Raw genomic sequence first — 12,101 nt, forward strand, 5'->3', positions numbered from 1 at the left:
ACCTTACATTTATAATTTTGTTAAAAACTACCTAATATTTTTTTATTTTTGTCTAAAACTACCGAAACCAAATCACCGATGAAATAAGTCAACTTTCCGACCCTTGACCTATTTCACACGTGTGAAATCTTTGGTTATATGTTTCCCTCCATATGTTCTCACTGCCTACCCTTTTCCCTCCAATACACAAAATAAACCCCACATTTCTTTCCCTCCAATTACCTTATTTCTCATTTCATCTCCCTCAATCTTCTCCTCCTTCACTCCCTTCATTCCCTACAACACCTGGAAGATAGCTTCCCAATGTCTTCTTCTTCCTTAAACTCCACTCAAAACTCAAGGTTAAGAAAGGTATATAAATGTGGTATCCCTTTAGCTCAGACGACTTGTCGAGGAATAAAGTTTGATGCTTGCAAGTTTTTCAACCCAGATTCATGTATAAGTGGATGTCGATTTTTTGAATTGATTGATATTGGAAGCACGGATTGGCAAAAAAAAGTGATCAATGTTATGTTGAATGACAACAAGTGTCTCAAGAATGACGTTAGACAACATAAGCAAGAGATGTTTTAAGAAATTGAGATGAAGTGCAAACAAGTGTCGGAAAATTGACTTATTTCATCGGTGATTTGGTTTCGGTAGTTTTAGACAAAAATAAAAAAATATTAGGTAGTTTTTAACAAAATTATAAATGTAAGGTAGTATTTTTATAAATGAGATAAATGTTAGGTAGTGTTTGCCAAAAAACTCATAAAACAAAGACAAAATACTTAATATTTGAAAAATACTTGTATTATTTATGTTAGTGTTCAATTACATTACCCGTTTTAGTCTAAAATAGATAGATATATCAAATAATAATAAAGACTTGGTAAACACAAAATAGTTGTACTCCAAATATCTCTTGCTCCTCACATGCAAAAATTGTTTGTCAACTAACCAGATCTGTCAAGTAGGCTTGCTGGAGTTAGCTATACCATGCTTTATTGTTCTCTATCCATTATCCCATCAATACCTCTTTCTTATCAAATAAAAAATGCCGACCCTCAAACTGTCTATTCTCTAAGAATTCTTTCAGTCTATTCTCTAAAAATGGCGACCTTCTTTCAGTCTATTCTCTAAAAATGGCGACCTTCTTTCACTCTTCAATCATTTTATTCAATCGTATATTGGTATGTACACTTTTTATGTATTTATTTGATCCCTACTTCTAATGCTTATTGGATTTGTTGTAGTAGTAATTCATTAATTCTGGGTTAACTGTGTTTGTTTAGATGGCATGGAAGAGGAGAAGAAACAACTTGTGTCCAACTCGACAAAGAGGTTAGATCCATTATCAGATTATTGCGTCTTGTTGTTTAATTATTTTGATAAAAAATATTTTATTTACAAAAGAGAAATTGATTAATTGGCTGCCCAAATTCTCATCTGTGTTCGTCCCTAGTCGTATGATAATAATATGACAGTGGAAATGTGGTTGTTAGGTTTTTATAAGCTGTCTAGTTTTTAATTGTAAGCTATTTAATCGAGTTAGGTTTCTCAAGTCAATTGAGGGGATATTATTTTTAGTAATCAAGCATCTTTCAAACCATATTTATGGAGGTTGAAATAGAAATGAAATTCATTACAAAAATAAATAAGTAAAGGTTTTTAGTGTTCAATAAAATCAATAGAAGCAACTCAAAATGATACTAATACACATATTACATTTGAAGTAATTACTATTAAGTTATATATTCCTTGTTGGCTTTGATATTGATTAGCACTCAAGTTGTCATTTTGTCATTCACTCCTTCAACGCTCACCTGCAATTGCATTATAATAAGATTACCGCGGTTGTCTATACTCACATTTTAATTAAAAAGAAAAACAAAAAAAAGGAAATTTTACCTTAGGAATGTTGTTGAACACTTCCTTGTATACAATGTTCTGTGTGTATCCATCAAAGTTCTCATCGTCTTCATGTAGTAGGAATTTCAGCCCTTCAGGCGATGTCACTCTTGAAGCAGCTACATAGAGCTGACCATGGCTGAAAACGGGTTTGGGAAGGTATACACCAACATGCTTCAGTTATTGTCCTTGACTCTTATTAATTGTCATCGCATAGCACAACCTCAGTGGATATTGTCTCCTTTTAAGGACAAAAGGAAATTTTGGATCTGTGGATGTTAGTACAATTCTTGGAATAATCACAGTGATTCCAACTTTGCTCCCCGTAATTATCCGTGCTTGCATGATGTGTCTTCCTATATTAGTGACAATAAGTCGTGTTCCATCGCATAATCCCATAGATGGATTAATATTTCTAAGAAGGATGACGGGTACTCCTACTTTTAACCGTAACTCATGATTAGGAACTCCCGATAGAGTCAACGTGTTTAGGAATTCAGTTGGGTAAGCGAGTTGTTGATCTGCATAATCTGTTGATGCTGGGCATACCTCATCACAACTTTTGAATACTGTTGGAGGCCTCTTTACTTGCTGAAAACTGTAATCATTTATTGTGCTTGCAGTTTCATTCAATGGAGTCAGAATTGCTCATTCACGGAGATATTCCTTATCAAAGCATTTCTCTTCAAAATCAATGTAAGTACTTCAAAATATCTGGTCTATTGGATTTGAAGTACGCTCAATAAAGTGTTTTTCTGGTATTTTGATCCATGTCAGCTCCTCCTCATTATTTCTTCTAATAGCTGGTATATTACCATCTCCTAAATCAAGTAACCACTTGTTAAATTCTTGTTTGCTTGTGTCAATTTGTCCATCTTTTGTTTCACTCCTAACACGCATGCTAGTAGTCAACATGAAGACTTGATAATTATTCAAAATGTAAGACCTATTGATAGAAGCCCGCACAACATAGGAACTGCTGCTACGTTTAACTGATTCTACGATTTCTGTATTGTGCAGAGTTTGGTGTAAAATCTTCTGTCAACACCATTTTTTTTGGAGCCTTGTATGGGGTTGTATTAGCAAGAAGCGTTTGAGGTAAATATACATAGTAATTTTTAGTTTAATGGAGTTACGGTTGAACAATAATTTAAATATCTGAATGATTTTTTTCGAATGTAATTATATACAAATTGAGAATACTATTTAGTGAAACATCCGAATTGGCAAAGTAAAATTTTGTGAGCCACTTTAATATATCATTAGTTTTGCGAGCCAATTAATTATATCATTATCATTTGTGAAACTAATCTTCTTTGATTTTTAAACAACATAGGAACTGCTGCTACGTTTAACTGATTCTACTGCTACGTTTAACTGATTCTACGATTTGTGTATTGCGCAGAGTTTGGTGTAAAATCTTCTGTCAACACCAGTTTCACCAATTTTTCTTGGAGCTTTATATGGGGCTGTATTAGCACGAAGCATGAGTACGGTAAATATACATTCGTACTTAATGTCTGCATCGGTGAAAGTCATTTCGATGTGTTAATGACCAAGATTATTGTCCATGTATGTATTTTAGAAATAAAATTGACCACAGAATAAATAAGTTTCCAGAACCATACTCATCATGAAATTGAAAAACGCCACGAATTATATAGATTATAACATTAAATAAATTCATATAATAAAATTCTTACAATATTTTTGAGTGAAAATGGTATGTCGTCTACCACTTCTAACAATAATATGAGAAAAACAAAAACATAGAAAACTTGATAATAATAGGTTCCTATAATAATACTTCTTTAAAAGAAACTTCCTATGTTTGAAAATGGAAATTCCTTGACAATTACTCGAGCAATATCACGTGCACACAAAATCTCGAAACTCAAAACTGGTAGAAAACTTTAGGCGTCTTCCCTAGCTTTCTTTCCTTTGTCTACTGCCTCGCCATCATTATTAGCCATTCCATCTACTTTCCTTTTTGGGGCACTTGAATTGGTTTTCTCAAGTTCAGATTCATCTCCAATATTAGGCGATGCCATTCCCTTTTTTTAAAACATGTGATAAGAAAAAAAATCCGTTTACTTTTAAAAAAATTGTAAGTAATTAGTAACATTAATTAATAATATTAGTAATACCCCACCTGTTCTTTCTCCAAAATTGCTTTGTCAAATATCTTAGTAGCCGTAAAACTTTGGTTTCGAACCGTTTTGTTGAAATTTGTAATTTTGATTCGAAAAACATAGCTCTGACCCTTTAAATCTTGGAAAAGTCTTGGCACTTCACCTTCTTCATCTATCTATTAAACATGTAACATACAAATGATTGTCAATGTCATTTATTTGCCTCTAATTATTTTTTTTAATAACACAAATGCAAAAGCTCCCTTTACCTCATCCTTTGCTTCTTCCATATCATGTAGTTGTTGGGCTGTCATACCAAGTATTTTTTGAGCCTCATCATCAAAAATTATGAATTTTATTGATCCAGTTTCATCTTCCACTTCGGCTTCCAAACGATACCTATAGAAATTTTCAATGCGTTGAAATTGAAAATGAAGAGCACATAAATTAATTTATGTTTTATACCTTATGACAGCATCATCAATTATGAGTATACATTTTTGACACCAAAATTTTGTCCCAGCGGCTTTTGCGGAAGTTTTGTGACGCGCACATGCAGGAAAGTTCCATACATTTTTATTTGAAAACCCTTTGATTGTTGCTAGGCAGTAGAAGGTCAAATTTTGTTCAAAATTTGAGTTTGCTTCTATCATAATCTCTCCAATTGTTTTCTTTTTTTTTTTGCTATCACTACACATGCATCAACACCCTTCTTTGGAATTTCCAAAACCTTTATAGGACCATCACTGCCAATAATATGTAAAAGAACGTCATTTGGTAAAATATATACATAAAGTACACGATTTAAATAAGGCTACACATAAGTTTCATACCTTAAACATGAATTGAACTCTTCAACTTCAGGCATTTGGAGGTTGAAGTACACCTTTGAGGCTGGAGTTGTTGATAAATACATTGTGTCTGTGTATTTTTAAAAAATCGGTTGAATTTACCAAAACTAACAAATTTAAGTATTTGCATGTAAATAAAAAGGCTGGCATTAGAGTATATGTAAATAAAATAATTACTTTGATATTCTTTCACCAAGTTTGATGTGAAGACCCCAACACGATTGCCAACTCCTTTTACCGAAGTTTCCTTTTGATAATCTTCAACTGCTTTTCCCCAAAGAGTAATTTTTACTGTTTTCTTCCTGTATACAGTAATTGTTTGTCAACTTGGTCAAAAATAATTGTAAACGTATAAAAAAAGGGGACATAAGATTTTCTTTAAAATTACCTTAGGTTATTCAACTCAATCTCAAGAGTTTCTATTTCACGGCCCTTAATCTGCTTGATGTCAATTTTACCCTCTCCAATGATTTCACCAAGAACATCTACGAAGACGATGATGCAAGAGATTTATTAAATAATAATAAAAAAAGAAGTTATCTTGAAAAAGAGAAATGTTGATTTAGAATAAATAACTTACCAGTGAGAATATAAATTTTGCCAATGCGTTCCGGTAGCTTCTCAAATTCTATGAGATCAAATCTATCTTCAGGGATCTTATGTAAATCAAATGTGACCTCCTTAACAACGGTGTTGGAATAAAATTGGATCATTAGCTTGTTATCGGAAACAACACGATAAGTGCTCTTGTTGTCAATTACAGAAAAGTTCTTAATCATGTAAACACTTCCTTCATTCAGTACCCCGCGAAAAGAATGTGCTATGTTGGATTTGATGATGACATGAATGTATACAGTCTGAAATTAAAAGAATGTAAATGTCAATTATAAAGTTGAAATCTACAATAGTATTTATGTAACATGGATACGTACATTCTCATCAATAAGAACCATTTCAATGCTTATTAGTTTGTCCTTGTTGTTTGCATTGACAACCGACCACAATCTAGAAACGCGAGCTTTGATTTTCCAATCATCCTTATTTGTAGTTAAACTCTCAAGTGGAGAGTAAGTTTCAGTTTCAGAAGCTAGGACACGTCTGCAGAAATATGGAAAAGGTTAAAAATAGTTTCTTATACTTCAAAAAACACACATGATGTTAAATAGCCTGCAAAAATATTGAAAAGTTAAAAAATAGTTTCTTATACTTCAAAACACACATTTGATGTTAAATACGTTTCTTTGAATTGTTAAAGTAGGACACTGAGAGAAAATATTTTTGTTAGACTCAAGATTTAGCATTCAAAATTTCAGGTATTCCGATGTATCCATATGAATTAACTCGACAGTGAGCACGATGATTGGAAAATCAAATCTTGAGTCTAAAAAAGTTCGTGACAAAAAAAATTTTGTTTGAGATTTATGCAGGTTTGAAAATTTTTTATAAACGTTTTGTTTGAGATTGATGCAGGTTTGCAAAGATTTGATATGAATATCTTACTTTTTGTTCGACATGGTGATGGTGTGCGGGTGTTAAACGATGGAATCTCTGATGTTGAGAAAGATTTGTATAAGATTGAGAGAAGATTTGTGTGATGAGAGGAAAATTTGGTGGTGAATTTATATGAATTGGAAATAATGTATCAGTATGTCATTTGCTTATTTACTTTTTCAATGTGCATTGAAAGAGGACTCTTTAACGTACATTAGAAACATTGTACATATCTAGATATTATTTCACACCTTAATTTTATTGGTTCTGGCAGTGTGAACATATCTTTTCATTATTATTAATATTTTCCATGAAGTTTGTATTGGTTTTTTCAATTATTATTAGTATTCTCCATGAAGTCTGTATGACATATTTAATCCCAATTTTTTTTTCCGTGAAGGGTGTATGAACACAGTTAACTTAAAGCATTTTTTTTATTTATTTTTTCCCATGACACATGTCACATCCACACTTTCTCAACCCAGTTTTATATATATATATATATATATATATATATATATATATATATATATATATATATATGATATAAGATAATTGTAAATACAAACCTATTAATAAAAGCATTTGCTAAAAAATCTCATTCTACGATAAATTTATGTAATGTCGCCTTAGATAATTATTTTGTGAAAGAAAAAAAAGGACAATAAAATTGAAGCATATATACCGTATTTGTCACATTCTACAAAGTTTTTTAAGAGGGTGCGAGATATTTACATAACCATAGAAACGAAAAGCTAAAATGGATAATGTGCGATTACTACCAATCTACCATTTCTCTTGAGCACTATCAAAGATCGGTTCTCCTGGATAAAACTTCCAAGTTATAACAAAAAATCAGCCTCAAATAAACATCATTTTGTTATCAAGAATTTCAGCAGTCTATCATAAATGAAACTATACAGTAAATCTCAAAAATCCGATTATTACTAAAATAATATAGATCATCAATTAGACTTAATTGTACTACTTTCAACCCCATGTTCACCGATGATAAGGGGGAAAACACAAATTCTCATTTGTGACGGCTGATATCCGTCATAAGCTTGTTACGGGTCAAATAAAACCCACGTGGGAGGATAAAGACAAGTCATTTGTAATTCCCTATGCATTCTACTTTTTGTCTTATCTATCCATGTGAGTGATATTTGACCCGTCACAAATGAGATCTATCGGGGGAAAATGGGGTTAGTTGAGTGAGAAAGAATACACAACTCCCAACTCCAAACTGTATAATACTTGTACCAAATAGTGTACAACCTAAACCCATATTACAACCTACATGTCAAGAAAAGATTTAAGAGCTATAATTCTTTGTTAAAGAAATACCCTTAATACTCTGATACACTCAGTATAAACAAAGTCACTGGTGAATGTGGCCTATTAGCTTCAAAACATATTGTTTTCGTATGTGATTGTTCTCGGTTTTCACTTTGTGTGTGTGTCTTAATGTTCAATCAAAGCTAAATACTTAGATTTCACGAGTTTGTTGATGGTTTTTGTAATAGTTTTATGCTCAAACTAATTATGAAAGAAAGTAACTAATACTATATATTTAGACCGCATATGTGACATCCCCATACTCCAAGTGCCTTACCAGGACCACTCAGGTATAAAGATGTCACCATCTCGGTCTCCCGAGGCAATGATAATCAAAAGACAATAAAGAAACAACATTTAAATAGTATAAAGTTTAGTGAATACAATCCAAAACCAACTGATAAAATACGGTTACATGTTCTTAAACCAACTGTCTAAACAACTAAATAAAATGTCTGACAAACTATCAAGCTATAGCGGAAGACTCTATAATCCCGTGGTGACTCATACCAGCTAGCCCATATGTCTCGACTCATACCTGCTCAACAACTGCTCACCATCCCCGCATGGATCACCACAGTTTTTTCAAAACAAAGACGGGGTCAGTACTAATCACACAATCATATATATATAATCACTATAAGACAGAAACCAACACATCTCAACCGTCACATAACCCAAACTCCATAATTACTCCTCATCACTGACTACACACTAAAGTGTGTAGTCTTGCCAGAGTACTCGTCGCAACAAGTTACTCCACTCCGCCAATGGGGGACCGCAGCCGTTCCCACCTAAGCCCCGCTCATACCATAGAGCGAATAACTCAAATCCATTAATGTGCACATCCCTTCTGTGGCGGGTTCCACAGAAGGCGAATAATGGGCGTGAAGCCACTCCCGCAAGTGACCCCACTCAGCCAGGGACGCACCCCGAATACCACAGACAGATACAAACAACTACAACTATCAACAGTAACCAATTCCAACGACCGTCAAAATACGAATACGATATTATACAACAATCACAACCAACAACCAACACATTATGTGACTAATACTGAGTAGGGAAACCCTACCTGGAGTGCAACACACGCAGACAATCTCAACAGCCAGTGGCGGATTTTAGTGTAGCTGGCCCTGGGCCCGGCCCACCCTAATGTTTGACAAAAACTCTCAATGACAAACACCAGTACAAGTTTCTTTATAAAAAAAAATTGAACTGGCCCACCCCAACTCCAATTTTACCACGTAAAACATTGTACATAATCCCATACTTTTAGCTTTTAGGGAAACAAGAAAGGACATAAAGTAGCACTGCAATTGGAGAGGCGGAAAGGGTTATCAATCTATCATACCTATCAATTTGTGTCAGTTGATTTCGTACTTTCAGAAGACTCTCTATGTAATTTCCTACCCAAATTCGGCTTTTGATTTAATTTTTTTTTACTTTTTGTGCTGTGTTGTATTTGTATTCTCACTTTATGTATCTAATTGTGCTAGATTATCAGTTTCAAATTTCAATTGAAGGGCTCGTTTTATCAAGGTGAGTCCTTTTTCTGCTATTTTTTTCTTACTACTGTATATGGATTTTGATTTTTCTATTATTATTTTTGATTGATTGTCTATTATTTAGGATAAGTTAATGTATTAATTCAAATTGTAGGTATTTAGTTTTAAATGTTTATTTTAGCTTATTCATCATATAATTTAGTTATATTACATTCCATTATGTTAGGTACCATGAGTAAACAAACAAGTCTTTTAGGCTTTCTTAAACGAAAAGAACCTGAATCTGCTACTACCTCTATGGCCGAAGAAAATATACCTGAACCATCGACCACTATGCAAGAACAAAACATTTCTGGAACACGTGAAATTGAAAACGAGGATTTTATTTTCTCTTTAGAACGAGATCCGGGGCTAAGGGCACCAATGTGGCATTATCCAGTTGAGAAGCGAGATGAAATACGTAGGGCGTATTTAAAGCTAAAACTATATCAGCCTTTATTGAGAAGATTTCCGTATTCTGGTCCGGAGGGACATCGTCGTAGTTTTCAAGCTTCGTGGTATAAAAAGTTTCCTGACTGGTTAGAGTATTCACTTTCCAAGGATGCAGTATTTTGTTTTTTGTGCTATTTATTTGCGGATAAACCTAATCCTCATACAAATACTTTTACTATGATGGGGTTTAGCAATTGGAAAAGGGTCAACGAAGGAACAAATTGTCCATTTGTTACTCATGTTAGGGGTCCTTCTTCGACACATATTAACGCTCTAAGGTCTAAGATTGACCTTTTAAATGATCGGGGTCATATTCGGTATGCTTTTGTTTCCCAAGAAGAAGCACAAATAAGAAGAAATCGTCTACGTCTAGAGGCAACAATTGATGTAGTCCGCCTGTTAACTCTACAAGCTTGTCCGTTAAGAGGTCATAATGAGTCTGACAATTCTGCTAATCAAGGTAACTTTCTTGAATTTCGGAAAGCTTTTGGTAGATATAATGATGATGTTTCAAAAGCTATAGAGCATCCGTCGTATAATGCTAAATACATTGCACCGTCAATTCAAAAACAAATACTTGACATTATTTCTAGTAAAGTTCGCAACTACATAAGAGAAGAAATTGGGGAGTCTAAATTTTGCATTATAGTGGATGAGGCTCGTGATGAGGCTAAAAGAGAGTAGATGGCTATAGTATTGAGGTTCGTTGATAAGAAAGGTTTAATTAAGGAGCGATTTTTCGACCTGGTGCGTGTTAAAGAGACATCAGCTGCAACACTTAAGAAAGAAGTGTGTGCTGTTCTTGCCGCACACAAATTATTTGTGGAAAATATTCGTGGGCAAGGTTACGACGGTGCTAGTAACATGAGAGGGGAGTGGAATGGACTTCAAGCTTTATTTCTTGCAGATTGCCCTTACGCGTATTATGTTCATTGCTTTGTTCACCGCTTGCAACTTGCATTAGTTGCCGCTTCTAAAGAGGTAAGTCCAGTTCATCAATATTTTTCAAATTTGAATTTTATTATCAACGTTATTTGTGGTTCTCCAAAGCGACACGATGAATTATAAGCGAGCTAAGTGACAGAGATTGAGGCCTTGTTATCTACTGGTCAGCTTAATACTGGCAGAGGAGTTAATCAGATTGGTACATTAAAAAGAGCCGGGGACACTCGATGGGGTTCACATCTTCAATCCATACAGAGTGTACTTAATATGTTTGACGCGTCAATTTCTGTATTAGAGCATATTATGGTTGACAAATCATGTAACTCTCATCAACGTGGGGATGCCGATGTTGCCTTAAATCTCATGATTTCATATGAGTTTGTCTTCATTTCCCATTTAATGAGAGAAATATTGGGGATCACTAATATTCTTTGCCAAGCTTTACAGAGAAAATCTCAAGACATTGTTAATGCTGTGAAATTAGTCTCGGCGACTAAATCACTCCTTTAAAGTTTGAGAGAAGATCGTTGGGAACCTTTTCTAGAGGAAGTGAATTTATTTTGTCAACAACATAATATTTTAGTGCCCAACATGGATGATATTTATATAGCTCGTAAAGGTCGAGCTCGCCATCAGCAAGACCAGAACAACGTGGAGCATCACTTTCGCGTTGAAATTTTTTATGTTACAATTGACAAACAAATGCAAGAATTATATTACAGGTTCAACGGTAAAGCATTGGGATTGCTCACTCTCATATCTGTCTTGGCGCCTTATGACGGGTATAAAAATTTTGATGCTGATAAAATTTGTAACCTTGCGGAGGAATATTATCCATCAGATTTCACACCACAAGAACAAATTCATTTGAGATATCAATTGCAACATTTTCTTTGTGAAGCAAGGGGTGGTGATCCTAACTTGACAAATATATCGACCCTTCAGGAGCTTTGTCAACGCTTGGCGGAGACGGGAAAATCAGATGTCTATTTTCTTCTTGATAGATTAATACGACTTGTCTTGACTCTCCCGGTTTCTACAGCAACAACAGAAATAACATTTTCTGGAATGAAGATTATGAAAACTAGGTTGCGGAACAAGATGGAAGATAAGTTTCTTGTAGACAGTTTAGTGATTTATATTGAGAGAGAAATCTCGAAATCTTTTAGTATAGAGTCTATTATTGATGATTTCAAATCGCTTAAAGACCGTCGAGTATTATTTGATGTGTAAAATGAAGTACCTAAAGTATACTTTCGTTTATCTACTTTATTAGCTTAATTATTTAATATGGATAAGTTTTATTAGCCTTTTTTTCTTATACAAGTTAAGTAGTGAATACGTTAACATATTTCGGCCCACCCTTTAAAATTAGTCAAAATCCGCCACTGTTAACAACTGTATCAAAAAGCCTCCTCTACGAATCCTCCTCCTAACATATCATCACATAA

General features: G+C 33.9%; 5 protein-coding genes across 7 annotated transcripts; 4 read left to right on the forward strand and 1 right to left on the reverse strand.

Moving 5' to 3' along the window:
- Positions 1–984: 984 nt before the first annotated feature.
- On the forward strand, positions 985–6,682 carry LOC141639105 (uncharacterized). Of its 3 annotated transcripts, none has more exons than XM_074448292.1 (6): positions 985–1,172; positions 1,275–1,323; positions 2,514–2,586; positions 2,911–2,988; positions 3,296–3,385; positions 4,498–6,682. In XM_074448292.1, the coding sequence occupies exons 1-5, from the start codon at positions 1,125–1,127 to the stop codon at positions 3,366–3,368; spliced, it is 321 nt and encodes a 106-aa protein (XP_074304393.1). In that variant the 5' UTR covers positions 985–1,124; the 3' UTR covers positions 3,369–3,385; positions 4,498–6,682. The 3 variants fall into 3 exon arrangements, with proteins under 3 accessions (XP_074304393.1, XP_074304395.1, XP_074304394.1); XM_074448294.1 differs by having other exon boundaries at positions 6,344–6,682; XM_074448293.1 differs by having other exon boundaries at positions 6,187–6,274.
- On the reverse strand, positions 3,559–5,965 carry LOC141639106 (uncharacterized). Its single transcript, XM_074448295.1, has 8 exons — positions 5,806–5,965; positions 5,454–5,730; positions 5,262–5,358; positions 5,051–5,175; positions 4,856–4,943; positions 4,488–4,768; positions 4,292–4,421; positions 3,559–4,198 (listed from the first exon to the last, which is right to left on the reverse strand). Exons 1-6 carry the CDS (start codon positions 5,824–5,826, stop codon positions 4,672–4,674), a joined length of 705 nt encoding a protein of 234 aa, XP_074304396.1. The 5' UTR covers positions 5,827–5,965; the 3' UTR covers positions 3,559–4,198; positions 4,292–4,421; positions 4,488–4,671.
- Positions 6,683–9,444: 2,762 nt separating the features above from the next.
- On the forward strand, positions 9,445–10,389 carry LOC141639107 (uncharacterized). The gene has a single exon (XM_074448296.1). The coding sequence runs from the start codon at positions 9,445–9,447 to the stop codon at positions 10,387–10,389; it is 945 nt and encodes a 314-aa protein (XP_074304397.1).
- LOC141639108 (uncharacterized) lies at positions 10,390–11,160 on the forward strand. Its single transcript, XM_074448297.1, has 2 exons — positions 10,390–10,686; positions 10,819–11,160. Exons 1-2 carry the CDS (start codon positions 10,390–10,392, stop codon positions 11,158–11,160), a joined length of 639 nt encoding a protein of 212 aa, XP_074304398.1.
- Positions 11,161–11,241: 81 nt separating this feature from the next.
- Positions 11,242–11,883, forward strand: LOC141639109 (uncharacterized). The gene has a single exon (XM_074448298.1). The coding sequence runs from the start codon at positions 11,242–11,244 to the stop codon at positions 11,881–11,883; it is 642 nt and encodes a 213-aa protein (XP_074304399.1).
- Positions 11,884–12,101: the final 218 nt, after the last annotated feature.

The sequence above is a fragment of the Silene latifolia genome, unplaced genomic scaffold, assembly GCF_048544455.1.
Source record: "Silene latifolia isolate original U9 population unplaced genomic scaffold, ASM4854445v1 scaffold_277, whole genome shotgun sequence".
In the NCBI taxonomy this organism is placed as follows: domain Eukaryota; kingdom Viridiplantae; phylum Streptophyta; class Magnoliopsida; order Caryophyllales; family Caryophyllaceae; genus Silene; species Silene latifolia.

Coding starts and splice junctions, on each gene's coding strand:
- LOC141639105 (XM_074448292.1), top strand. CDS start 1,125: ATGGCGACCTTCTTTCACTCTTCAATCATTTTATTCAATCGTATATTG. Junction 1,324..2,513: donor GTGTCCAACTCGACAAAGAG/GTTAGATCCATT, acceptor TTGTGCTTGCAG/TTTCATTCAATGGAGTCAGA. Junction 2,989..3,295: donor ATTAGCAAGAAGCGTTTGAG/GTAAATATACAT, acceptor TGTATTGCGCAG/AGTTTGGTGTAAAATCTTCT.
- LOC141639106 (XM_074448295.1), bottom strand. CDS start 5,826: ATGGTTCTTATTGATGAGAAT. Junction 5,176..5,261: donor ATTGAGTTGAATAACCTAAG/GTAATTTTAAAG, acceptor TACTGTATACAG/GAAGAAAACAGTAAAAATTA. Junction 4,769..4,855: donor GAGTTCAATTCATGTTTAAG/GTATGAAACTTA, acceptor TATTATTGGCAG/TGATGGTCCTATAAAGGTTT.
- LOC141639107 (XM_074448296.1), top strand. CDS start 9,445: ATGAGTAAACAAACAAGTCTTTTAGGCTTTCTTAAACGAAAAGAACCT.
- LOC141639108 (XM_074448297.1), top strand. CDS start 10,390: ATGGCTATAGTATTGAGGTTCGTTGATAAGAAAGGTTTAATTAAGGAG. Junction 10,687..10,818: donor TAGTTGCCGCTTCTAAAGAG/GTAAGTCCAGTT, acceptor TCTACTGGTCAG/CTTAATACTGGCAGAGGAGT.
- LOC141639109 (XM_074448298.1), top strand. CDS start 11,242: ATGGATGATATTTATATAGCTCGTAAAGGTCGAGCTCGCCATCAGCAA.